Genomic DNA, 26,865 nt, shown 5'->3' on the forward strand with positions numbered 1-26,865 from the left:
CCTGTACACAACACACGCGCTCATCCTCTCACCTGTACACACACACGCTCATCCTCTCACCTGTACACACACACACGCTCATCCTCTCACCTGTACACACACACGCGCTCATCCTCTCACCTGTACACACATGTGCTCATCCTCTCCCCTGTACACAACACACGCGCTCATCCTCTCACCTATACACACACGTGCTCATCCTCTCACCTGTACACAACACACGCGCTCATCCTCTCACCTGTACACACACACGCTCATCCTCTCACCTGTACACACACACGCGCTCATCCTCTCACCTGTACACACACACGCGCTCATCCTCTCACCTGGACACACACACGTGCTCATCCTCTCACCTATACACACACGTGCTCCTCCTCTCACCTATACACACACGTGCTCATCCTCTCACCTGTACACAACACACGCGCTCATCCTCTCACCTGTACACACACACGCTCATCCTCTCACCTGTACACACACACACGCTCATCCTCTCACCTGTACACACACACGCGCTCATCCTCTCACCTGTACACACACACACGCTCATCCTCTCACCTGGACACACACACGCTCATCCTCTCACCTGGACACACACACGCTCATCCTCTCACCTGGACACACACACGCTCATCCTCTCACCTGGACACACACACACGCTCATCCTCTCACCTGGACACACACACACGCTCATCCTCTCACCTGGACACACACACACGCTCATCCTCTCACCTGGACACACACACACGCTCATCCTCTCACCTGGACACACACACGCTCATCCTCTCACCTGGACACACACACGCTCATCCTCTCACCTGGACACACACATGCTCATCCTCTCACCTATACACACACGCGCTCATCCTCTCACCTGGACACACACATGCTCATCCTCTCACCTATACACACACGCGCTCATCCTCTCACCTGGACACACACATGCTCATCCTCTCACCTATACACACATGTGCTCATCCTCTCACCTGGACACACACGTGCTCATCCTCTCACCTATACACACATGTGCTCATCCTCTCACCTGGACACACACATGCTCATCCTCTCACCTGGACACACACGTGCTCATCCTCTCACCTATACACACACGTGCTCCTCCTCTCACCTATACACACACACGCTCATCCTCTCACCTGTACACACACATGCTCATCCTCTCACCTATACACACACGTGCTCCTCCTCTCACCTGGACACACACATGCTCATCCTCTCACCTGTACACACACATGCTCATCCTCTCACCTGTACACACACGTGCTCCTCCTCTCACCTGGACACACACATGCTCATCCTCTCACCTGGACACACACATGCTCATCCTCTCACCTATACACACACGTGCTCCTCCTCTCACCTATACACACACGCGCTCATCCTCTCACCTGTACACAACACACACGCTCATCCTCTCACCTGGACACACACATGCTCATCCTCTCACCTGTACACACACATGCTCATCCTCTCACCTGTACACACACGTGCTCCTCCTCTCACCTGGACACACACATGCTCATCCTCTCACCTGGACACACACACACGCTCATCCTCTCACCTGGACACACACACACGCTCATCCTCTCACCTGTACACACACACGCGCTCATCCTCTCACCTGGACACACACACGTGCTCCTCCTCTCACCTATACACACACGTGCTCATCCTCTCACCTATACACACACGTGCTCCTCCTCTCACCTATACACACATGTGCTCATCCTCTCACCTGTACACAACACACGCGCTCATCCTCTCACCTATACACACATGTGCTCATCCTCTCACCTGTACACAACACACGTGCTCCTCCTCTCACCTATACACACATGTGCTCATCCTCTCACCTATACACACACGTGCTCATCCTCTCACCTATACACACACGTGCTCCTCCTCTCACCTGTACACACACACACACATGCTCATCCTCTCACCTGTACACACACACACTCATCCTCTCACCTGTGGCGGGCTGTAGCTGCTGACAGGAGGGGTGCTGGTATTGGCGCTCGAGCCAGGGATGCTGCTGTTCTTGTTGTAGCCGCTGGCCCCTGGGGGGTTCCTAGCAGGGCTGTAGGTGGGTGGTGGTGGAGGCTGCTGTGGTGGCGGCTGTGGTGGCGGTGGCTGCTGTGGCGGAGGCTGTTGCTGGGGAGCCCGGTTGTAGCTGCCTCGGTTGTTGGAGTTGTTGTTGTCCCGGTTGTTGCTACCCCAGCGGTTCTGGTTGTAGCCACCACCTCCACTGCGGTTGAAACCTGCATTGGAGAAGCAGGTAAGAGGTCTGACTGTTCTGACTGGTTGAGACCCTCAGGTGTCGGGCTGTCTTGGGGACTGCTGTGGCTCCAGGGTGACCATGCACAGAGCAGGTCCAGTGAACAAATCAAGAACCCCCTCTGGCCTTCCCCAGAGCCCTGGGAGCGCCCAGTCATCAAGGCCTGCTGACAGGTTTGTCCTGCCCACTGGACTCTGGGCCTGGAACCAGGGCTATCTTGGTTTCTACTGTTTCTCCAACATCTAAGTGCTTGGCCAAATGAGCCAGCCTCTCCTGAGCCTTTGGCCCAGAACTCTTTGCCCACCCCACTCCTGGTGGGGCTTCAGAACCTTAGCTTAGGCATTAGCACTTCTGGGGCCTTTCCTGAGCCCTGCTCCTCGGCAGGCTGGATCACTGGAGCTCACTGTAACCCTGGGGTTTCCCATTCAGCCCAGCATCCTTCTGGACTGTCACTGAAGGGTGATAGCGACTGGGTCATGGCTCTGTCCCCTAAACCATCCAACACAAGACTGAGACAGAGTAGGGCACGCTTATTAAAATCACGACCATACACTTCAGACATAGCGTAACTTAGTGACTAAGAACTTGGGCTCTGGATCCATCACTTGATACCAACCATGGATTCACCTGGGTGAATCGAGCAAATTAATCTCTCCAAGCCTGTTTCTCCATTTGTTTTACAAGCAAAAACAGTCCTAATATTTGCCTTGTGCAAGGTCCTGAGGTGGGACCCAGGACTGGCCCTTCTTCTCAAGGAGCTCGTGGTCAGATACGGGGTGGGAAAGACTCACAAAAATCATAGCAATGTGACACACAAATGGGCAGGGCCTTCAGGGGTACTGTTGGCGGGGGTGGGGGGGTGGGGTGGGGAGGGAAGAGGTGACAGTGTGAGTTTCCCTGAGGCCCCAGACTGATTTATCTCAGTTCTCTACCAGGGCTCAGCCCACAGCTGGTGCCAAGGAAATGTCATCTGCTGACTGAGGAAGCAGTCAACCCTGACTCCGGAACCACAAGTAGGAGAGTTCAGTGTGAGATGTCTCACCTCCTCGGTAGTTGCCTCCTCCACCGCTGCCTCCTCCTCTATTCTGGAAGCCTCCTCGGTTGCCCCCTGGGGGACCTCGGTTGTCATAGCGCTGGAAACCGCCGCCACCCCCGCGGCCCCGGAAGCCACCCCCGCCTCGGTTGTCAAAGCGCTTTTCAGGCGGCGGTCCAGCCCGGCGGCCTTCCTCGTTGTACTGCCTCACCAGCTTGTCTGCTTCCTCTCGCTGCAGCTCAATGAACAGCACCTCGTCCAGGAAGTCCCCAACATCGGGCAACGTGAAGTTGGCTAGGAGGAGGGAAGGGTGCCAGAGGGATAGGAAAGGCGGTCAGTACCTACCTTCCGTGGGTTAGTCTCCTGCACCCCCAGGACACTCGTCTGCCAGAGGGAGGAGAAGTAGGGGACCGCAGTGTGAGCAACAGAGGAGAGAGGGTCCCAAGCTCTGCCTCCCTGACAACAATCAGGGGCTAACCACGACCCTCTTCTCCTTTTTCTGAAGAGGTGACTAAGCTCCACCAAACCAATGTTTGATACCCCAGGGAACAAACCAGTCAAGGGGAATCACCATCCTTGTTTTTTATGGAGAAGCCTCACTGAGGCTTGCTCAGCCAGCCCACCCAGTGGGTGCCAGAGGCAGAAGACCATGCAGGTCTCCAGAGGGTGTTCCCACATACCCTCTCCCGCATCCTGCCCCACCCCCATCTGATCTGAAAAGCCTGCCCCCACAGGGACATGGGCAGATCTTCCAGTCACAGCTGTACTACACAGGCAAGGGACAAAGCAGAAGCAAAGAAAGAACAAAATCAAAGAAGAATGGTCAAGGAGCTGGGGCGGGAGAGACGGGATGAGACTCTTCCTGGGAACCGTTCATTGCCTACCTTTCATTTCTAAGACCGCATGGTCTGGGACATCCTTCCCTTCTTCGTCAGTCCGCTTTATCGTTCGGTCTCTCAGGTCCTCGTCAGTGGGGCAAATTACAATAGCTTTGCGCTGGAAGCCTTCAAATGGCCTCATTTTTCGTCTCTGGGCTGATCCATAAACATTTGTCTAGGGGCAGGTATCAGAAGAGGCAAGAGGTGGCACATTACAAGCTGGTTTTTCCTCTGCAGGGTATTACATGGGCCAGGGAGTGAGAAAAGGATACCAGTTCTCCTAAGCAGAAAAATTCAGGAATCTGCTCCTTCTTCACTTCCAAGATTCTTGAATCTACCCTCAGAAAACGAAGTGACTTGGGAAAGTGGCTGCTGACAGTCACAGGACAGGAGATTCCTGATGTCTGGACTTTGCTTTTTAACCCTATTTGCTCTTGGTATTGTACGTTACAGCTCTCTCGGCCCCTATTCTAACAGTAGCACATGCTTACCGTAAAAACATTCAGAGTACAAGGTGTAAAGCGCAGAGGAAGAAGCCTTTCATCCACCCACTGCTGCAAGCCTACTCCCCAGAGATGACCTGTATTGAATTTATGTAATTTTAGAAATATCTGTGTGATTCTTAAAAACCAGTGGAATCAAACAACACACACTCTTCGGAAACCTTTTTTTCACTCAACATTTATCATTTCTCTGTGCTGGTGCTCTCCCTTATTCTGGCCATGCTGTGCAGCTTGCATGATCTTAGTTCTCTGACCAGGGATTGAACCCCAGCCCTAGGAAGCGAAAGCGCCAAGTCCTAACCACTGACCGCCAGGGAATTCCCTGGTGTTCTCCTTTATTACTTGTAGAACAGATGCCATAATTAACCAGCCCCTCTGACAGTTGTGTAGATCATTTTCATCAACACTGTGGTTCTTTTATCCCCTTAGTCCTGCTCTGAAACACCAGCTGCACCCACAAGCTTCTAAATTAGGGTGCTTGACAAGCCAATAGCTTGTGCTGTTTGCAAGTGCAGTTTTGCTAGTAACTTTCTCTTTGCTTCTTCTAGGTGATGGTTAGGGGCGTCCTTGGCTGGTGCTGGCAGAGAGTGGTACTCTAGGACACACCTGATCGAGAGCACAACAGCTGCCATTCACTGTGTACCTCCCACATACTGGGCCCTTTGGGACTGGGGCCCAGATCTATCAAACTCCAGTGGTCCAAGGACTCAGCCTATGTACCTGAATCACTTGGACACTACTGAAAAAGACAGCAGCTGGAACCCGCCTATAGGGGTCTTCCTCAACCCCAGTCTCTGGAAGTGGGGCCCAGACACACACACGGGTGTCCTTTTCACATTCTGACACACAACAGGACTGGAGTGATAAGGAATACTGCATTTAAACAACTTTCACTGGCCCTGAAAGGTAATCAGAGGGGAACCAATCTGTAAAGAGGCCTGCGTGTACAGACAAACAAACATTATGTTTTGAAGATGCAGCCTAGTGGGATGGAAAAAGCCCAGCATCAAGTTCCAGTGTGGCTACTTGCTCACCACGGCCAGTCCGTGTTGTTGCTTCATCCATGAAATACGGGAGAAAAGTCTCTCTCCTGGACTTGGTGAAGACTGACCGGAAAAAGGACCACAAAGCAACTGATCATGTGTGAGGGATCCCTGGAGTAGGGGCTCCGTTGTGGCCTCCAGGATGGAAGCTGCCCAGACAGAGGCCAGAGGTGCAGGGCAGAGGCTTGGCACATACCGGATCTACTGTGACCTGGCCAAGTCACACCACAGGGCCCTGAGTGAGGGACTTCCTCTCAGAGCCTCAGTCTGCCTATCTACTAAGTCTCAAACCCTGAACGGGGGAAATAAGAGGAAAATCATATGGTCACTACTAAAACTGAAGGAGCTCAGACGAATGAAGCCATTGCTTAGTCCAGGGCCTAGCTCACAGCCGACACCCAACCAACGGAGGTCATGGTTGGTGCGATGTGGCCATCACCGGGTAGGCTGCACTGGCTCTTCTCACCGTATGGTTGAGTTCAAGCAACCCAGACCAGGCAAAAGTCAAGCTACGGTGATTTCCCATCAGAAGGTCAGCAACAGCGAGTCAGGGTAGAAATCTAGGCTCTGGGGAAGAGGTTCGAGGTTGAAATCGCAGCTGTGCCCTCTATTTGTGAGGATGTAGACAAGCCACCTAATTAGTCTGAATCTCAAATTTCTGCATCTGGAAGACGGAGATCCTATCACCCTCCCCCTGGCTCTGGTGGGAATTTGCAGATGTGGAAATGTCTGGCAGAGAAAGAAGTCTGAAATTGGGGCCAACAGGACTGACGCTGTCCTGGGAGAGGCTTCCCAATAGGGAGCATCAAGGAAAGTTAAGTGTGAGGAGAAGATGAAACACAAGAGAGCCTATTCCAAAAACACGAGGAACAGAAGCTGGGATGTGGGTCAGCCAGAGGCCAGGGACCGCAGTGCACACCTGTTGGGAGATCTGGTCGGTGGGTGTAGCTGGTCTCTTAACCAACCTGACCCTGTGGCTCTGACACACACAGCATTTAGAGGGTCTTCCTTATTCCCCAGGGAAAATGTCTCAACCTTCACTGGGGGTGGAGGTGAAGGCATACACGTGTAGTCATCTGTGCTTTGAGCCACACAAATGGTGAAAAAACACACTGGTTACAAAGGAAAACTCAAGTCCTTCTCGCTGCTCCTCCTAGGCTCCATTCCTAAAAGCGAATCAACTGATGTCTGGTCATAGGAAGACAGAATTTGACTTCCAGCTAAATAACGAAGTTTCCTCCTGGCACACAACCCAGATGGGCGGGTGCCAGGGGTGAGTGTGGCCCCAGACATTCTGTGGACAACTGATTCCACTGTTTGCTTGCCCATAAGAAATGATCAGTGATCCTATTCGGATTCCTCTGAACCTCAAGGACGTGGATAAACACCTCTTGGAGGTTTTCTATGAAGCAGACCTGCCTTGGCCATGTCCTGATGAGGAGACAAAGAGAAGCATTGCTGTCCAGAGGGGCCAGTCCCCACAGCTTCTTGATGGGAGGGAAGGGGAAGAGCAGACGGGACTCCTCAGGAGCTGGCCTCTGTCCTGGGAAGTGGCTAGATACCGAGGGATGGCTCCTCAGACACTTCAGAGCTGAGGAGCCAAGAACCCTTGTGGTGATGGTTTTCAAGACTGCACCTCCCTCCCCTTACTCCTTGGCTTGGGGTAAGGAAGAAGAGCATCTAAGCCACACCAGCAAAAATGCAAATACTTGGCTTTCCTAGAGGGAAGGGAGTTAGCTGTTGGTGGCTGTTGCCACAGCAAACACAGTGAGGTCAGAGCCCCTGGGCTGGCCGGCACTGCTGTGGTCACTGGGGGCTGCTGGTGGCTGTTGCTAGGAGACCAACACAACAGCTAGGTCAGCTTTTCCAGCTGTGTGGGCTCCTGCTGCCTCGTTCCTGCTTCTCTCAGTCCCACCCTGCTTGAAGATGCTGACTTGAAGGAGGGCTGGGGCTGTCTGTGTTCCCTGCCTCCTGGCTACTCCCATTCCTCTGTGATGTGGGCCAAAGGACAGGGGTTGGGTTTCTTAGAGCAGCTGCCTGGGTAGTTTTGGTGTGTGACAGTCTGGGGCAGGCAGGAGGGAACACAGCAGGCTACTCACAGCCTGAAATCTCTAAGAGAAACTATCTCCTGTCAACTGTCCCCCTTCAACTCAACAAGGTCAGGCTGGCAGCAGGAGAAACATGCGTGAATCCCACAGAAGCAAGCTTAAAGCTGTTGACCAAAGAGTTCACTCTGGGCTCAGCGTGAGGTAAACCCAGTAGAATGAACCACATGTGTAGACACAGAGCTGGCTAGAGTGTCAACAATGGAGTGGGCTGAGGTTCTGGGGCTGGGGAGGACAGAAGAAAACACCCTCTTCTCCAATGCCTGTCCACAAGAGGCAGTTTACTTTGGGTCCCCACAGCAGCCCTGGGTCTCTGATTCAGGCAAAGGCATGGCACCTGCCCATGGGGATGCCAAGCAGGAGGACAATCACCTCGAGCTAAGGCAAGGTTAACGACGCTGTCATATCGTAGCCTCTGATCACTTGCCTGGCCTCGCTCTGGGCTGCTGGATTCCTAAGAGAACTCCTAGCCTCAGACCTCAACTCTGGGAGTGGCCTGGGCCCTCACTGATGGCCCTGAGGGGCCTTCTGAGAAGCCTCCAAGAGGGCAAGTCTGCTGCCTCACTGAGGCCCAGCTCCTGCTCTGCATCTGGTAGGCCAGGGACAGGCCAGGCAGTCTCCCATTCCAGAGGATTCCCACTGGCAACAGAGGACGTAAAAGAGCCACTTGAAGCAATGTGGCCTACCGCTGCTTTTTCTCCTTAGCTGTTCCACAGCTCTGACACCCACAGATCTAAAGAAGACACTCAGGTCACCACGGAACGAAGACAAAAGACACCCCCCACTTCGAAACCTGGCCTTTCCTGGCTTCTACAGGTACATTCCCCTCTCAAGAAGGGGCATTTCTGGGGTCAAACCAGGTAACAGGAAACCCAGAAAAGCCAAAAGTGGGGAGGTCAGACCACTCAGGAAAAACCAGAGAAGGAAAAAGACAGTGCTGGGCTGAGATCCAGGGACTGCAGGGACTCTGCCTGTAGTCCCAATCCCGGCTCTGGGCCCCATCTAACTTAGGAGTCAACTGCACATCGACCTACCCCTCACTGCCAAGGTTGGTGGGGGAGGAAATGTCAGGATCTGGCCTGGGGCCTGATCTGAATCTTCTACACACACATCTACCCACACAGGCTTTTCTGGAACACCCTTTTTGATGTTTAAGCTAAAACAGGTCAAACCACTGGCTTCAGACCTCTTTCCAGGCCTCAGTAACCTCTGGTTTGGGGCCCCAAGTCAATCCTCCAATCTGTGGTTTGCCAGAGAACCCTCCTCCCCACACTGCCCCACCTTCAGAGTTTGCGTTCTGTTGCCTTGCCATTGGCCTGGAGCACTTGACTTGACCTGCAAGTTCCTTCACCAGGAGGCCAGCAGCCCTGGAGACCACAGGGGCACCTGGAAAAGCCCTGGACCCTGTCCTGAGCGAGCCAACACAAGCCAAGAGGGCCTCTTTACAGTGCTCAGCAGTTCTGTGCCTGGCTGAGGGGCTGGGGGCCTGACCTTGAGAAAGCCCATTTTGCAATGTTGGACGGAGATGTTAAGACAATTTATTTACCCCTTGGATTATAAACATTCTCCACCAGGCCCTATATGTGAAATGGGTTTCACAGCTGATTTAACTAGCAAACTGAGAAAAAGGGAGGCAGGGAATACTTGTGGTATCCAAAAAAATAATTCTCAAAGTATGGACTACAATTCCAAAATGCCCTGATAAGAAACAGGACAATGTGAGGCCAGGGTTAATTTAAACAAACAGTCTTCAAAGGGGAAGGCTGGCTGTACACTTTATTGATGGGGCTGGGCTGGGGCAGCAACCCTGAGTGGCTCTTGGACTACCCTGTGCCCAATCACCCCTCCCCCATAAACGCAGTCTAAACATCAGCCCAATTAGTTGTTTTATCAAAATTTAGTATTATGGAATCATGTCTGTCTTCACAAATTTGAGTCTTTAGGGCTTAATCCCAGGGTTGCAGCATTGGCCACTAGACAAAAGTACACCTTTCCAGGGAACTCCTTGGTGGTCCAGTGGTTGAGACTCCACATTTCCACTGTGTGTGTGTGTTCCTCTGGTTGAGGAACTAAGACAGTCCCCCTCACCCCCCACTGCACAGTGTGGCCAAAAAAGAACTCAAAAAAAAAACAACAACTTAAAAAACCAAAAACCCACCTTACAAAAAAATTAAAGAGTGCACCTTTTTCATGTCCACTTTCCAGAAAAGCAGAGCCCAGTATAAATCTTGTATCTCTACCACGACAGAAGAGTGTCAACAGTACTGCGGTCTTGACCAACTTTGAGTTTTCTAGTGTAACTGTTTCATCAGCAAACCAGATTTCCATGCTCAATATCTAACTGGCAAGACTGTTCAATTTATCTGTCATGAAGAACCATCACCAACTAGTAGCCTTTTTTTTGGTCTTAAGTTCTGTGTATCCCTTTCAAAGGTTGGATGTTAAGGAATCAATTTTTCAACTCTGAACACTAGATTACCAGCGTGTTATAAAAGGATATAATGCAGGACAACCTGATGGAACAGACACAGATGGCAAGCAATGTGGAACGTGCCACCCTCCCTGAATCTCCACTATTCACCAACCCACAAGCTCTGGCTTATTTTCTTTAAGATGCTTTCTCCTATGCAAAAGCACCTTGATCCCTTGGAGTTTCCAATCATCTTTCTTTCTTTTCTTTCTAAAAGGTTGTGAGTTAGTTGGATGAACAATGGATCCATCTATCTATCACTGCTCTGCATGGCTTGTGGGATCTTAGTTCATCTACCAGGAATTGAACCCAGGGGCCTCCTGCAGTGGGAGTACGGAGTCCTAATCACTGGATCACCAGGAATTCTTTTCAATCACCTTTCTGATCAGTCAATCACTAAAGCCAGCTCCAACCTCACCAGGAGCCCTTTAAACTCATGGTAACCAAGTACCCAGGGCCGCACTCATGGAAGGCACTCTAGTTAAGGCTGCCAGGTCAGCAACGCTACTTAGTTTATGTATTTGCACACTTATGACAAACGTCAAGGATGATGTCTCACATGGTACTAACGAAGAACTTTAAACATTTAGGTCGCTCATACTTTTAATGTGAAGAACTCTGCTCTTCACTAAGATGCAAGTAGAAAATATATGACATATACATGTACCTGACAGTCATAAAAACATGCTGAGAGAGGGTGGGACAGATCCATTCTGTAGATTAACAATTTCCAGCTACCATATGCCAGTCTCCATGTCAGGTGTGTGGGCACCATTTTGAGCTCTGTTTTCCAGATCAGAAGACTTAACAGTCAAAGGATAAAGGCCGCTGCCCACAGGCATGCAAATAGCAAGTGGCAGAACTGGGATTCAAGCCCAGGTTTGTCTGGCTCAGAAATCTAAGCCTTTCCATTTCACACCATTGCTCTCACCTGACAATGTTCTTGTGAGATGCTGGGGGCTTGAGTTAGGTCTGGATCGCTGCCCCCCAATCCCCCAGCAGACTGGACTCAGAAAGTTAAGAGTCTGGGACTGTGCCACCATGTATAGCTGACCTCTGACCAATACTGTAGGCCAAGAGCATTATGGGGGTAAAAAAGAACTACAGAGGACTTCCCAGGTACCCAAAAGGCCCCTTCCCTCTCCTGGGGAACGATGGTCACCAGTAAGTACCTGATCTAGGATATAGTTGCGCTTCTTGCGGGCAGCAATCTGGATGAGACGGTTGAGGCACTGAGTGGCCTGCTGGATCAGGACGTCCCAGCGGCCGGCGTAGTTTCGCTGACGGCGGAGGCCCATTACCTGTGGGCAGGGAGTGGTGAGGGGTGGGTGGGGTCCTGTTTGCTAGGCAGCAGGCAGGGACAGGGGGGTGAGCAAAGAGGGGCTGTGCTTACCCGCATCTTATCCATGATGGCATTGGTACCCAGGATGTTGTACTTCTTAGAGGGGTTGGAGGCTGCGTGTTTGATGGCCCACGTGGTTTTGCCAGCAGCAGGCAGGCCCACCATCATTAGAATCTACGAGAACAGGACCAAGAGGGGTGCTGTGAACAGTGTGTACCACGGCAGCCTGGCATCACCACTTGCTGGGGACCGTGAGGGTGACTCTAAACCTCACAGCCACCTCTGGGAAATGGAAGCAGTAACAGTGTCTACTTCACAGTACTGCTGTTGGGAGTGAAAGAGATGAGGGTTGTGGGACTTTCAGCAAAGGGCCTGCTGTTATCATGAATATTAACATTTCTGTTTAGGCAGGATTCAGGGGCGTCTGACAGGGAAAGGCCCACGGAATAGGCACAAGGAGTGGTACAACATTCCCGGAGTCTCAGATGGGGACAGACTGTATGCGCAAGGACAAGCACCATTTCTAATTAGTACCTTGAAAATTTGGCAAACACTGGATGCAAGTGAAATGCCCAGGAAGAGGAAAATAGTTTGAGGCTACTAACAACAAATTTCAAAGAGGTGTGTTCACATGGTTAAGATAAAAGCTCACCAAAAAATGTTAAGTGAAAAGGCAGGGTATCAAAATGCTTATTTATACTGTAAGATCTAAATAATAAAATGTGTGTATAACTGGTACCTAATACAGAAAAAAGCACAGGATAAACTTCAAAACTCTTCAAAGGAAACATTGTAGATGGTGGAATTACGGGAAACTCTCCTTTATATTTCTTAATTTTCTAGAATAAACGCAAACTCACTTATACACCAGAAAAAAAAATTATTTGAGAATCAAGACCAGGAGTACAGCTTTTGCAGCCAAAGCTCCAAGCCCAGGTGCCATTTTTGTTCTCAGACAGGCTTGGGCAGGAGTGTGGAGCCACACAACCTCCTCCAAGAACCTGCTCACCAGAAAGTGCCTTTGCACCCTTTTTCTGCTAGGCCTCCTTTCTCAAGATTCTAACCTCACTCAAGGAATAGTGTGGCAACTTCTGGGATCTTTCTGGTATTTAGTTATGATAGTCCAGCCCTTTTGGCCTGAGCCATGCCCACACCCCTCACTCTCCCCGAAACTAGGAAGCTTCTCCACACTCAGCTGCAGGCAGGCCTCCTGTCTAGGCAGCAGCGTGGCTCTGCAGAAGCGGCGCGGCCACCCAGGCTGGCTTCCAGGCCCCTCACCTCACACTCTGCCTTGCTCTTTGGTCCGACGGTGCCCCGGATGCGCTCGCTCAGGGGAAGGTGCTGGATGAAGGTGAAGCCTGGGAGGACGGAACAGTAGGGCTCTGCCCGCTGCCCAAAGTTGAACTCCACTGCACAGTTCTTCACCAGGACGTGAGGATAGAGGGCCTGACCCCCTAAGGCTTCCTTCTGGATTCGGAAGGCAATGCCCATCCACTTCCCATTTTTGGTGAAGGAAAGTTCCACGTCATTTCCACATTCAAAGTCCTAGGGAAAAAAGCCAAAGAAAGGTAAGTTCCAATGCACTGCATAAGGTACCAGGAACCATGAGTCAGGGAGCAGATGTAGGGGGTGGAAACAGCTTGTGCCCCAGATTCAAGTGCAGCCCTTCTCAACATATAGATGCGTCCGTCAGCCCCAAGGAATGGCTCAGACCATATGCAGCCCAAGGCCCTCTTTGGCCATAACCCAGAAGTGGATGTGAAGTGTGTAATTTTAGGAAGTTCCAAGTATTTGAGTCTTGTGCCTAGCCTGAGATGGAGAGGAAGCTGTCCTGTCCATTCTCAACCCCCACAAGATAATGGATGGAAAGAAATTCACAGCAGAGCCTGTTAAATCAAGCCTGGCTCCACAAGTGCATCCATTTATATGTTCAACACGTGCTCCCTGAGTTCCTGCTCTTCTTGATGCATCTTCTAGTCATCTGAGCCTGACAAGAGCTCAGAGACTAGTGCGGAACCAGACAAGGACATTATCCTAATTCAGTGAGAACACCCACGCAGGATTAAGATTCTCTGAGGAGGAACCTGTAAGCCAAGTCCTGAACAATCAATGGGAACGAGCCAAGTTTGGGGTGAGGGAAGACAATCCTAAAGAGAAGGCAGTGAGAGGACACAAGGCCAGACTGGCTGAAGCGTGAAGAACTGGGAGGTGGTAATTTCAGGCACAGCTGGAAGGGACCATACTCATTAATTCAACAATTCATTGAGTCCTTATGGATCAGCTGAGGTTTAGTGTCAAGATCCTGTTTTGGAAGGTTCAGTTTCCTTAACAAAAAAGATTCCGCAATACAGCAGAGTTGTGCTAAGAACTAAACAGGTTAATATATTTCCTACAGAGAGCATGAATGGGTGGTCTCACTCCCAGATGCTAGACACTGCTCTGACTGAAGCGTGGGGGCAGGGAAGAAGTTTAGATTCCTGCTGATGGCAGCAGAGCAGAGCCCCTGACTTGTTCCTAAGAGCAGAATTGCCTGGTCAAAACTGTGTTTCACAAAGATCACTTCAGCTGCAGGGCAAAGGTAAATAATTAAGGAAGACTCAAAATTTGGGGTCGTATAGTGGATGGGAGCAAAGGCTGAGTGGTATTCCTTCCCCGCCTGCATGTAGAGACCACCTTGGGACTTTCCTTTGAGAAGCTGTGAAAGCCCCCTTCCCCCAAGGAGACTCCTCACCACCCTCCTCAGTGGTCACAGGGCATAGTTCTACATGGTCCTTTGTGTAAGTGCCCATACAGGTGGAGAACATGCAGGGCAGACACGCAAACATCTGCTGGACTAAATCCTGCCTCAATCTCTGCAGTATGGTCCCTCCCGTATCTTCTCACCTGAGCAAGAATCGCTCAGGTCACTTTTGCTCTGCTGCAGAAGTGAACATGGCAGGGGCTAACCTTGCTTACGTCCACCAGCTTCACGATAGGCACTTACCTCCCTGTACGGAAACCAGCACCCTAAACTGACAAATCCAGCACGACAGGGCCAACCGTCAAGGAGGCAAGCGTAATTGTGTCATATCTGCTAAAATGTTCCTGATGCCACTCAAGGGCCTAAGGACCCAAAGTCCTTAAGCCTGGCACTGATCAAAGTGTGTGTTTTCACAGCCTCGCCTCTCACATCTTTGTGCTGTCCCCGAGGCGCCAAGTATTTTATTCCTTATGGTTTGCTGAAGTGAGTTATACTGTTCTCTCCACCTAGAAGGTCATTTGGTCCTGTTTTGTGAGTGCTGAGAACTCAAGCTCTGACACAAATGTCTTCCCTATTAGTTCCCCTTCAGGTCACTGATTTTTCACACCTCTTCTTAACCCTTTGCTCTGAATCTTTTAAAGTGATGCCATCACTTCACGGCAAATAGATGGGGAAACAGTGACAAACTTTATTTTTTGGGGCTCCAAAATCACTGCAGATGGTGACTGCAACCATGAAATTAAAAGACGCTTGCTCCTTGGAAGAAAAGTTATCACCAACCTAGACAGCATATTAAAAAGCAGAGACATTGCCAGTAAAGGTCCGTCTAGTCAAGGCTATGGTTTTTCCAGTAGTTATGTATAGATGTGAGAGTTGGGACTATAAAAAAAGCTGAAGGCTGAAGAATTGATGCTTTTAAACTGTGGCGTTGGAGAAGACTCTTGAGAGTCCCTTGGACTGCAACTGGAGATTCAACCAGTCCATTCTAAAGGAAATCAGTCCTGAATATTCATTCAAAGGACTGATGCTGAAGCTCAAACTCCAATACTTTGGCCACCTGATGTGAAGAACTGACTCATTTGAGTAAACTCTGGGAGTTGGTGATGGACAGGGAGGCCTGGCGTGCTGCAATCCATGGGGTCGCAAAGAGTCGGACGTGACTGAGCAACTAAACTGAACTGATCCTTAAAACAAAGGAAACTGAACACAGAATCTTAAAAAACAGAAGTAAAGATCAACTGGTTGAAGCAAGAGTCAAGGCCCAAAGTTCCCAAGTGCCACACACTCAGAATGTCACGCCCGAATGAGAGCGCTTGGGGAACACAGTCACACGCTGATGACACATTAAAGTGCTACAAGCTCTCTGGAGTTGGGAGTACAGTCTTGACAGTAGCTATCAAAAATTAAAACTATACCTTTGACTCAGAATTTATGCTTTCAGTAGCATATATCCTACAAATGTGTGCCCACAGGAACGCAAGAATGTGCAAACTGTTCACTCCAGCACTGCTAAATGTGCTCCAATACGGAAGTGGGAGACTAAACCACACAGGACATCCATGAATGGGAACATGAAAAGCTCTCCAAGATACTCCAGTAAGTGGGAAATGATAAGCTATCACTGCAGCATCAACTGTTCCAAGAAATAACTTTCAGGTCCACCAGGAGAAACTGACACCTACATTAGAATACTAGGAAGCCACTGAGTAAAATGATGAGAAATTAACCAAATGTCTATTAAGAGAGGACTGATTATATAAACATGGTAGATCAACACAATGACTGCAGACTACATAAAAAAACAAAGAAGTCCTCTAGGTAATGATATTAAAAAAACCCTCTAAGACATATAGTTAAACAAAGACAGATACAGAATAACATGTAATATGCTACCTTCTGTGTAGAAAAGAAAAATAACCACCACCTTTCCTGTATTTTGATAAAGAAATGCTGAGTACCACTGGGCTCATGTGTAGGGGAGGGCATATGTGAACCATGGGTGGAGGGGAAGGGTTTGAAGAAGACTTTATACTGTATACCTTTCTGTATTTCTGGATATTTTTGAAAACCATAAGAATTTATTAACTATCCAACAGTGTTTTAAATTGAGCTAGATTTATACTTTCTGTGCAGACAGAGGAAAGATAGCTGAGATTTACTGTTAAATCGAAAAAAAATGCGAGGTTTGGAACAGTGTACGGAATATAAACATGGTTAATTTTTATTCAAGAAAACATGCTTTTTATTAAAAAGATAATGAGGTCATGACTGACAAAGGAAGACTGAGAAATTGTTTCAGACTAAAAAGACATGACAAGAAAATGCAATCAGTGATCCTGGACTGGATCCTGAACTACAAACCAAATTGCTCTAAAGGATACTGTTGGGACAGCTGACAAAATTTAACCATAGACTGTGGAGCAGATAATAGCATTAAATCAACATTAAATTTGATTACTGTGGTTAAGAGAATAGCTTTATTCTTAAGAAATGCATACTAAAATATTAAGGAATAGAGACAGAAAGTAGGCATCTTCCTCTCAAACAGGTCAGATAAAAATCATATACACACACAGACATATATTTGTGAAAAATGGTAAAGCGAACATTAGAATCTGGACAAGGTTCTATGAGAACTCTATGGCTTTTAAGTTGGAAATTCTTTCAAAGAGGGGAGAAAAAAAGAAAGAAAAAAGAATACCATGTATATTAATATGAGGGAGAGAAGGAAGAAGGGAGCGGGAACAAGGCCAAGAGGAAGCATCCACCTTGTTAGGCTTCCTGGCATACTTTTACAAACATTTAACTTCCAGTGATCATAGTGTTAAAGAGTATTTCCTGAGCGTTCATTCATTCTCTGCCAGACACTGCTGTAAGTGTTTCTAATGGTTTACCTTAATGACACCACATGAAATTCCGAGGTAGGTGTGAGAGTTCTCCCTGAGGAAACTGAAACACAGGAGGGCAGGCTGTCCAGGGCTGTGAGGTGAAAAGCAGGGACTGGGTTTGGGCCTAGGGATTCTGGCCCCAGAACCATCAGTCACACTCTACACCTCTGTGAGTGCTGGTTACTGCTCTTGGGGACTAAAGTTCAGCAGCAGTTCAGGTTTCTTCTACCTTGTTCTGTTTTGCACCCACCCCATCCTCCTAAAAGGCAATGCACTATTGGAAGCCTGGCTAAACCAATGAGGTGAAGGAGGGGAGAAGTTCATTCTGGGATGAGATGATGCTCAAGTGGGGGCAAGAACCAACACCACTGCCCTTGAGAACAGATAGGCTATTCCACGGGCTTCCCAGGCGGTGCTGGTGGTGAAGAATCTGACTGTCAATGCAGGAGACACAAGAGACAAGGGTTTGATCCCTGGATCAGGAAGATCCCCTGGAGAAGGAAATGGCAACCCGCTCCAGTATTCTTGAAGAAAATTCCATGGATAGAGGAGCCTGGCAGGCTACAGTCCATGGGCTTGAAAAGATTCGGACACAACTGAGCACCTGCGCATGCAGACTATTCCACAGCAAAGGGAAGTAATTCCTTAGTTTGCTTAGGAAATGTCACTCTGGTATCTAGAAGTTGTGCACGTCTGACATCCCCAAACATCTTCAAGATGCCATCTGAAAACTTTGCACAAAAGACCAGAGGGGGAAGAATGGCAGAATTTTGCACAAAATGACCACAAACATTTCAGTGTGTCAAAGAGAAACAGAGGTATGGTGAGAGCGGCTGGACAAAGGGCAGACAATGGACGGAATATTCCGAAAAAGATGTTGCAGGTTGACCTCACAGGACAGACATTTGGTTCTGCTAACTCCCACGGGCTGCCAGCACTCACCGCAAAGCAGCCAATTACATCATTCTCTGCAAACTTGTCTCCATAGTTTTCAAAGCGGCTATTGGTGGACTTCTTCCCAGTGCCTCCGTAGCCATAGGAGAAAGGCTCTTCGCCTGAGGGAAGAAACAGGCAAAGGCAGGTTAGACCTGTGATAGTCACAATGGCCTTTATGGCTGTTACATAGTTTTAAATTAAAACAAATAAAAGAAACATTTTCTTTGCCAGTTTTATTGATCAGGTGCTTTTGGGGAAGGAGGTTAAGAAAGCTTCCACTGAAAGGAAGCCCTTCATCATGCAGAGTTTCTGAGGGTTTGATGGCTTTAGGTGTTAAGTCTGAGAGTTGGAGCTGACCTGAACTGCTTTAAACAGAAAGGGAGAAATGGGGGAAAAAGGGAGGAGGGAAGAGAGAAGCTGGGAGGGAGGAAGGCTGTACACTGAGGCACATTTCTTCCCTGTGACATTCAACATTCAGTTAAGTCTCCTAATGGTGTCTGTTTTTGGTGTCAATGAGTTTTGGTCAGAAATCAGTAAATGGGTTTTGCTTCTGCAGACCACGAGGTCTAACCCAGGAAAGGTACCAATTTCCTCTGGCTACACAACTGGGTTCTGAAGCAAGATGACGGAGACCCCAAGGGCCCCGGCTGACATCTGAGTTACAGGGATATTAGGCCAGAAACCTAGGTTCTGTCAGTAAAGCAGGCGCCAACAAGCACGAACTCCAGGCCCAGCTCTAGCCTGAATCAGCGTGTAACCTGGACAGCTGCTTGACTGCTCTGGGCTTTTTATCTTTATCTGTATCAACTATTCTCCATTTACATCTCAAAACAGAAACAAAGATAAAAGGAGATGACATATGAATCTTAAATAAAACTACTAATACACATCAAAATGAAAACTGTACACTGCTTTTAACCTACCATTTCTACTTTTAAGGCTTAGACTAATTATATACAAGAGCTCAAGTGTTTTACTGTAAAAATTAGTAATCAATATAAATGACCTATAAAACGTTTATAAATAGGTAATACAATTATAAAGTGAAAAACTATGCAGTGGTCAAAAAACCTATACTTATTTACAAAAATATAACCATCAATATTAAGTGAGAAAAAGCAGTCAGGCTACAAAAAAGTTCTATAACGTATCCCATTTGAGATATACAAAGGACAAAAAACTGTCTTGAAGAATGCAGATGAAAATGTTAACACTAGTCATTATCTCACAGGTTTAGAAGGATTTTCATTTCCAACTCTCTGTAATGGCCTGAATTTTCACCAGGAGCAGACGTTATTTTCACAATCAGAATGTTTACATGACCAAGAAAGAAAGTCTCACCATCGGTCACTGAAATCAGTCACCTGGGGCCAGAAGGTCATGAGGGCCTGGGGAATCTGTGAAAATTCAAAACCTCTCAAGACAGCCCCTCCCTGCCTCTCTCCACCAGCCAGTCCTGGCCCCACTGGTCTCTCTCTCTCTTTTACTCTGGGTTAGGCTCTGGGCAGAAGATTACAGACAGAACTCAATGGAACTTGAAGACCTTATTACTTTCACCATGGTTTGAGAACAAGAGACAACTGGTCTTCTTTTTTTTAAAAGGGAACAGTTTTCTGAAGAGAACTTTGGACCCTGTTCTTAAAGATGAAGGATAAATTTTTTGTAGAAAAGCTGTTGTATGATTGTGGTCCTTCCAGTTGAATCCTGTAAGTCTGAAGCTAGGCAGCACCACAAACCTAATCCCTGTGTTTACTCTACCCCAGGGTAGTTCTGTTCTGGGTCCAATGCAGGAGAGAAACTGAGGAAGCTTGAGAATCCAGGGATCAAGGCACCCGTTCTAGTCTCTGGATTGCTTGGCTGACCTCCCTTACCTAGCTGAGTGCTGCAAGAGTCCAGGGACCAACCAATGCGGACCACGTGTGGGTCAGGCTCTGTAGACGGAAGGTGCTTCACAGAGATTTCTTCATTGATCTGGGGACAGAGAAAAAGAAGGCTCAGAATTGATTCTCTGGAGGCTGACAGTTTAGGAGGCAATACAGGTGGGAAGTTCACAGATATTAAAAAAACAGGAATGGCTTCTGTGGCTGGGGAACATGTATCTGAGCTGTCTGAAGGGCCAGCTATACCAAAACCAGGGCCTCCAGAGGGCTCAGGAGAGTTCAGGGCCACAGAAATGAAAATTTTTAAAAAATAGTTATTTTTTAGCTTTAATACTTGCTACAAGGCAAACAGGGACTCTCACAACATTTGGTGTGGAAACATAAATTGATGTAATGTCTTTGGAGGGCAACTTAACAGTGTTATTATTAACAGCAAATGCACATGCTCTATAACCAAGAAATTCAACTCCTAGAGACATATACACACAAAAAAATGCAGTGTGGTGGTCTTCATGTTGAAAAGGAAGGAAGGAAGAGAGGGGAAGAGGAAGGAAGAAAAAACCACCTGTAAAGTACCAGTCACATTAAGGCACATCCATGCCACAGAATGATGCAGCGGTTAAAATGAATGAAGCAGGTCTAATGCACTGGTGCGGAAAAACGTTCAAGATATAGTATTAAGGAGCAGAGAAAATAAAAGGCACCTTCTGACTTAACTTTCAATTAGCAGTTAGATTATCTAATAACCAATACTTGTTAGTTTGCGGCTTTTGGAAAGTTACTCTAGTAATTGACTTTTGGACACACGATTTTCACATCTCCAGACTCAGTGTATATCTTACAACTGCTGTCTGAAAGCACTGTTAGTATAACTGGGAGCTTCTCAATGCACACAAAACAAGGTGCAACTCAGAATCAAGGGTCTTAGCCAAATATGATAACCCTTGGTCTTAGTTTCCACCTCTGAAAAATGGGGGACAACAGTACATACTTTGTGATGAGACTGTGAGGATTAATGGAAATATCCACGGAAAGAACTTGGCACTGTACCTAGCACATGCAAGATAGTCTACAGATATTAGCTATCATAAGTAAGTTTGGCTATACAAAGGATACACAAGAAACTGTTAACACATAAAGTTATCTCTAGAGGGTAGGAGAGGGGCTGGGAGGATGTGAGTATAACTCTGCTTTTTACTCTTCTGTGCTATCTGACCTTTTATTAAACATGACCAGGTATTATGTTCATAAATATACTTTGACGTGGAACTGTGGAGAGATAATGATAGAGGATATCCGGATAGCAGAACCCTACTTTGCCCTACTCTCACCTGGCCTCCCTTTAACTGGCCAGGGCCAATTCTTTCCAGCTCACTGTTTTTCCAAACAGCTCCTTTCCCCAGCTCTACAAACACGTCACCCTCGAATGGCTGGCTATACAGCACCTTGATGGGGGTCAAACCCCATCAAGGAAAAAATCTGCTTGATGAAGCAACGTATGGTCACCTTGCTTTCCCCATATAATATTTAGCAATGACACAGTTCTCCTGAGTTCATTTTACTTTTTCTTTGGTCTGAACATGAAATTCATGTTCAATCAAATTTCTTTTGCCATCATGGCTCTGACCAAGGATGGACCTGCTTTCTGTCCCCATCCCTCTGTTGTTCCCACTCACCTTCATCTCAAAGCACACGCGGCCCCTTCTGACCCCATAGCTGGCACGGGCTCCTGACCATAGGTATGCAAAGCCTTCAATCGTGAGCGGGTAGCCACTACTCCGGTCTCGGGCCACCTTGAAGTGGAGGTCGCAGTTATCTGTGGAGGAAAAAGCCTGCAGTCGGCTGATGTTTTACTGGTCCCCAGAGGGACAGGCAGAGGAAGTTTCCTAAGAGTGTTAACCAAAAGTACATAAGCTGACACGGTGTGGGGACAGGTTCACGAGAAACCAGCCACACCACCTAACCATTCTTTCAGCACAAAGGCCCTGCAATACTGCAAACTGGACCACACAGGATGAAAGCTGCTACTCCACAGACGAACTAGGGTTCTTCACCTGGCTGGGGCCCAAGGATGGCTGTCAAGGGGGCTCCTGCAGATAACACACACAAGCCTCTAATGGGGTTCAGCGGTAAAGAACCCGCTGCCAGTTCAGGAGACTAAGAGAGGCGGGCTCAATCCCTGGGTTGGGAAGGTCCCCTGGAGGAGGGCATGGCAATCCACTCCAGTATTCTAGCTTGGAAAATCCCATGGACAGAGGAGCCTGGTGGGCCACAGTCCACAGGGTCACGAAGAGTCGGACACAACTGAAGTGACTTAGCACGCACACTTGCTAGGGAGAGGGTCAATATCCTTTCAAGTGACTCTAGAATTTAAAAGGTTAGCATCTCAAGTGATTTCAGAATTTAGAAAATATTAACTCCTAACACCATAAACTTCAACCATCTCCCATGCCAACTCTATCAGTGTGGGATATCAGTCAGACTCCTGCCGCCAAGAGCTGCACAAACAGCTGACCCTGATCCACACCCACCACCCAGGACCATGGTCAGGTGCACCACAGGTTCCCAGCTCCTTGTGTGGGCCTAGGACTCTGCTGCTCAGACTCTCCCAACTCTTCCAGGAGCCACTCATGTCTCCGGGAAAGTCTTTCCTGTCTGTCTCGTCCGGTAAGCTCTCTCCTTTCTCTAAAGGCTGAGTGCCATGGTCTGTACATTTGGCATTTAATCAGATGCGGTTTCATGAACTACTGCCACCCAATACTTAAAAAATTAACACTCCGTTTTACTCTGAATCCTTAAGATCCTGTGATCAAAGGGACTGTATACAAGATGTCTTTACCTCTTTTAAATCATGTAGCCATTGGTTTATAAACACGAGCTATGTAAATAAGTACATGAATGAACTGCCGTTAACTTTCTGCTCTGTTGAAAAGTGCAGTCCTCAGACTTGACTGGGCTTCTGGGTGTGTTAAAAAATTCAGGTTCACAGGCTCTACCACTTGTTTATCTGAGAAGGCCTGAGGAGGGACAGGACCTCTACTTTCGTTCCCCCAAGTATTTAGATGCATGGTCAAGGGGGAAATCACTTACCTAGAGGAAACAAAACTGAACTGGGGGACAGAGAGCAGGGCAGGCCAGGTTAATGCCTGAGGAGACAAGGCAGCATTGGTTTCACCAGGAACGTGAGCAGCTGATGGAAACTGGGGAAATGGCCGTCAAAGAGTTAAGTTTCCCCAGCAGCACTCAGGTTCCCTTCTTGATTAGATGACAACTTTACAGGGTGTTCAGGGTTTTCCAACTTGCTCTCTGATGAATGTCCCCTGAGGTATATAAGAGCAGGATTCTTACTCTCTGAAGAGAAGCTTGGAGAAGTAGAATGACTTGACCAGAATCTCACAGATAGTGCTGAGGTGAATCTTCTGTCTCCAAACCAACACCCTGACTCCAGGGCTCTATTTCTCACATCTGAACTAACACTGCTCTAGACGGTGCGGGTGGGGATTTTCTGAAGGTAAAGGCAGTTTCCTTACACTGACTGAAGACAGTATCGAATAGGCACTCCAAGGACTCACATGTGTCAATGGCCACAAGGGTGTCGTCAAAGTCATCTTCATCCTCTTCAGCCGGAGGCTGAGGAGATCGCCCCCTGCGTCATAAAGAGGTATCAGTCACAGGAGAACAGACGGACAAGGGAAGAAGCGACCTCAAGGTTCTGCTGGAATTTACAAGTGGCCTCCAAGCTGCTTCCTGGATTTCAAGTTCCTCCCACAGAGGTTGGCAAAAGAACTCTGGAACCCTACATCCTTGCAATGAGAGCAATGACTATTAACTACCAGGGCAGGGTCAGGGACTGGAGAGGGTGTGCTCTGCTAAAGAGGACCATGAGAATCATTTAGAAAACTTTTTCAAAAGTACCACTCGGTCACACACTCAGATTCTGATCCACCCCTCTACATGCTGAGCACTACCTTCACACTGAACTCTGTTACTGATGGGAGGTTACAGTAGCCCAGAGGGTATTGGGCCAGGAAGGGCAATCTGTAAGAATTTGGATAAATCTGTTATTATAATCTGCCCTTATTCCAGGCTTCCTGAAACTCCACATCTGAAAGGATTTGAAATGACCCATTTTTTGTCTTCTCTTTTAAAAGTGTCCTAAATTATGAACAAAATTTATTCTGGCCAAAATACTAAAAGGGACTATGTGAAAATACTGGTGGTTTCCAACATATGAGAATAAGGGAAAGGGGCAGAAGTGTGGAGTCTCATGCGTAGGGTCCTCCCTGGGACAGTCTGGACGACCTTAGTCTACCATATGCTCAGGTCAGGCCATATGCAGGGCAGTGGGGCAAAGGACTAAAAAGGCAGGCTGGCATCTCACGTGTGAACTGCAAGGTGTTTGAACTTCATCCTTCAAGCAATGGGAAGGGAGAAACTGAGGGAATGATCAGAAGTTTAGCAAAGTTGAATCTGCAGTGGGTACAGGAAGAAGTGGGGGAGAGTGAGAGGGCAGGGAGACCTCAGCTCTGCCCTCCAGGCTGTAAAAAGATCCCGGTGGGCACTGGGCTACAGACATTGAGACCTATTGGAAAAAGGATGACCACCGCGTCACAGACCTACCTCCTATCCTCTCGGTGCTCAAAGTACCCCCGTCCCCGGTTTTCTTCATAAGGCCTCTTGCGACTCTGGAATTGCTGTCTGTCTGGTTTGTGTTGAGATGCTTCGGGTGGGAGGAAGCTGGTGGGTGCTTCTTGCTTCATCTCTGTCTTCACTTCTACAGTCAGAACAAATCTAGATGGTTAAGACACTCAGAAACTCTTCAGTTATCACTTTTCTGGTCCCCTCTACTTCAGGAGATACTAGCAGAATCCTGACTATGATGATGAAGGTCTGGGCACACGCTCTTGCTAGGTTCAGTGGAAACCTGCAGAGGGAACCCAAAAGGCTATACTGGAGGACAGGGCTAGAATAAAGTGAGGCTGGGGATGGCTATCCAGGCCCAGCAGCACCAGCAGTTGATAGGGTGAGAGATGTCAGTCAGATAATTCTCAGGCTTCGTGGGGAGGAGAGGGGACTTCAGCACTAAACAAGACGCTCTCTAAGGGCATACTCAAAGGCGATTGACTGCCTGGGCTACCTTGTCAAAGGCAAGGTAAAGTTGGGAAAGTTGGGAGCTACCATCGCGTGCACCAAGTAGGAGGGCGCCCTAAAAGACTTCTCCCATTTCACAATTCTGCATTCTATAAATTCTTCTCCCAGAGAATCTCTTCACTTCAATTCTTACAGAGCTTCCTGGGTCTAGCAATGGAAGGGAAAGTCAGTTCAGCAGTGCTGTGGTCCCCCACCTAACTCCATGGGCCTTAATCACTATTACAAAGTCCATAAGTGCTCCAGAAGGGAGGGTCTACGTGTAAGTCAGCCAACAGGTGGGATGGCCTCATTAAATCACACCACAAATAGGAAGTCAGGACGGGATAACACACTGTGGACCACAGGAATGTCCCAGGCTCAGGCAGATTCCAAGAATCTGTGCCTACTGAGAGCAAACTGTGGATTCAGACTCACCTCATCTATGGATGCTGTGGATCACTCACATCACATCTACACACTTCAGCATTCAACTCAACACCACCTTGGAGCACTCCCTGGCTCTGGCACACAGACAAAATCTCTCAGAGAAGGCTCCTCGTTCGCTAGGACAGAGATGGTGCTCACCCACACGGACAGAGCTTCCTTGGTTCCCATCACAGCACTGGGCTCATGGGAGGCCCTGATAAATGTCTGCACAGAAAACAGTCTCCTTGGGCCAAATGATCCCACAAGTCTCACAGAGCCTGACACAAATCTACAGCTTAGAATGCAGTGTAACCTACATTCATTAAAATCCTGAGCCACTCACAAGAAATGTCTGGGGATTTTACTTTGTGGGTGAACCAGAATGGAATCAGACAGAACCAACTAGACTGACTACGCAAAGGCCCTGGGACCACAGCACAGTCACAGGAGCACAAGACGGGGAGTCAGTCCTGGCTCTGTCGTTACTCAATAGTAGGATCCCGCTTCCCAAACATTAGGTAAGGAGTGCTGCTTATCAACCAAGAGCAGTGGCCCAGAAGCCAATTCAATTTCCTGGATCCAACCCTAGCCCTCGATCTCCCCCATCTGTAAAATGGGGAGAGATCTACATTATAATTGTGCTTTCCAAGTCTGTACCGTAGAAAACTTTGTTCTACAAAGATGCATTTACATATTTGGGAAATGCTGGGTTTAAACAACGTGACACAGAGTTTTTCCCAATCCAGCACTTCTCAGCATCTTTAATGAGCACAGTGACTCTCCCAGAGGCGGCAAGGTATATGCCGCATTTTTCAGATGCATTTGGCCAAGGAACTCTTCTCTGAGAAGTCCTTAGCAATATCTCCTGGAACAATATTCTTCAGAACATGGCAAATACTAGACTAGATTTCGAAGGTCCTTTCTAGCTTCAACATTCTAAGATTCTAAGTAGGACTCAGATATTGGCCTCCAGGTCTAAGCTCTCCAAGATGTTGGTACTAACATCTGATGACAGATACCTTGAAGACTCCTCTATCCTAATACCTGGGAGTGAGAGAGACTAAGTTCTTCCCTTCAAAAAGATCTTGCCAGAGTGACCAAGCCCAAAGTATTGCCTAAAAGGAAGATACAAAGTTTCTGGGAAAACAGGTAGTAGGCAGAAGGTAAAGGCCACCCACACACAGATTACATT

At 48.2% G+C, this 26,865-nt stretch overlaps 1 protein-coding gene across 3 annotated transcripts in view; it reads right to left on the minus strand.

The window, feature by feature from the left end:
* HNRNPUL1 (heterogeneous nuclear ribonucleoprotein U like 1) overlaps window positions 1-26,865 on the minus strand; it is a 35,741-nt gene that overhangs the window by 3,133 nt on the left and 5,743 nt on the right. For all 3 annotated transcript variants that reach the window (XM_055412097.2, XM_055412098.2, XM_055412095.2), the window contains exons 3-13: window positions 24,738-24,891; window positions 23,690-23,763; window positions 21,794-21,933; window positions 20,109-20,208; window positions 18,244-18,356; window positions 12,952-13,218; window positions 11,725-11,847; window positions 11,504-11,632; window positions 4,217-4,385; window positions 3,342-3,626; window positions 1,993-2,282 (exon numbers count right to left, since the gene is read on the minus strand). In XM_055412097.2, the coding sequence (XP_055268072.2) occupies window positions 1,993-2,282; window positions 3,342-3,626; window positions 4,217-4,385; window positions 11,504-11,632; window positions 11,725-11,847; window positions 12,952-13,218; window positions 18,244-18,356; window positions 20,109-20,208; window positions 21,794-21,933; window positions 23,690-23,763; window positions 24,738-24,891 (1,844 nt within the window). The remainder of the gene's footprint in view (window positions 1-1,992; window positions 2,283-3,341; window positions 3,627-4,216; window positions 4,386-11,503; window positions 11,633-11,724; window positions 11,848-12,951; window positions 13,219-18,243; window positions 18,357-20,108; window positions 20,209-21,793; window positions 21,934-23,689; window positions 23,764-24,737; window positions 24,892-26,865) is intronic.

Source organism: Moschus berezovskii, chromosome 22, assembly GCF_049115385.1.
Source record: "Moschus berezovskii isolate FMDL1 chromosome 22, NW_MosBer_1.0, whole genome shotgun sequence".
Taxonomy (NCBI): Eukaryota; Metazoa; Chordata; class Mammalia; order Artiodactyla; family Moschidae; genus Moschus; species Moschus berezovskii.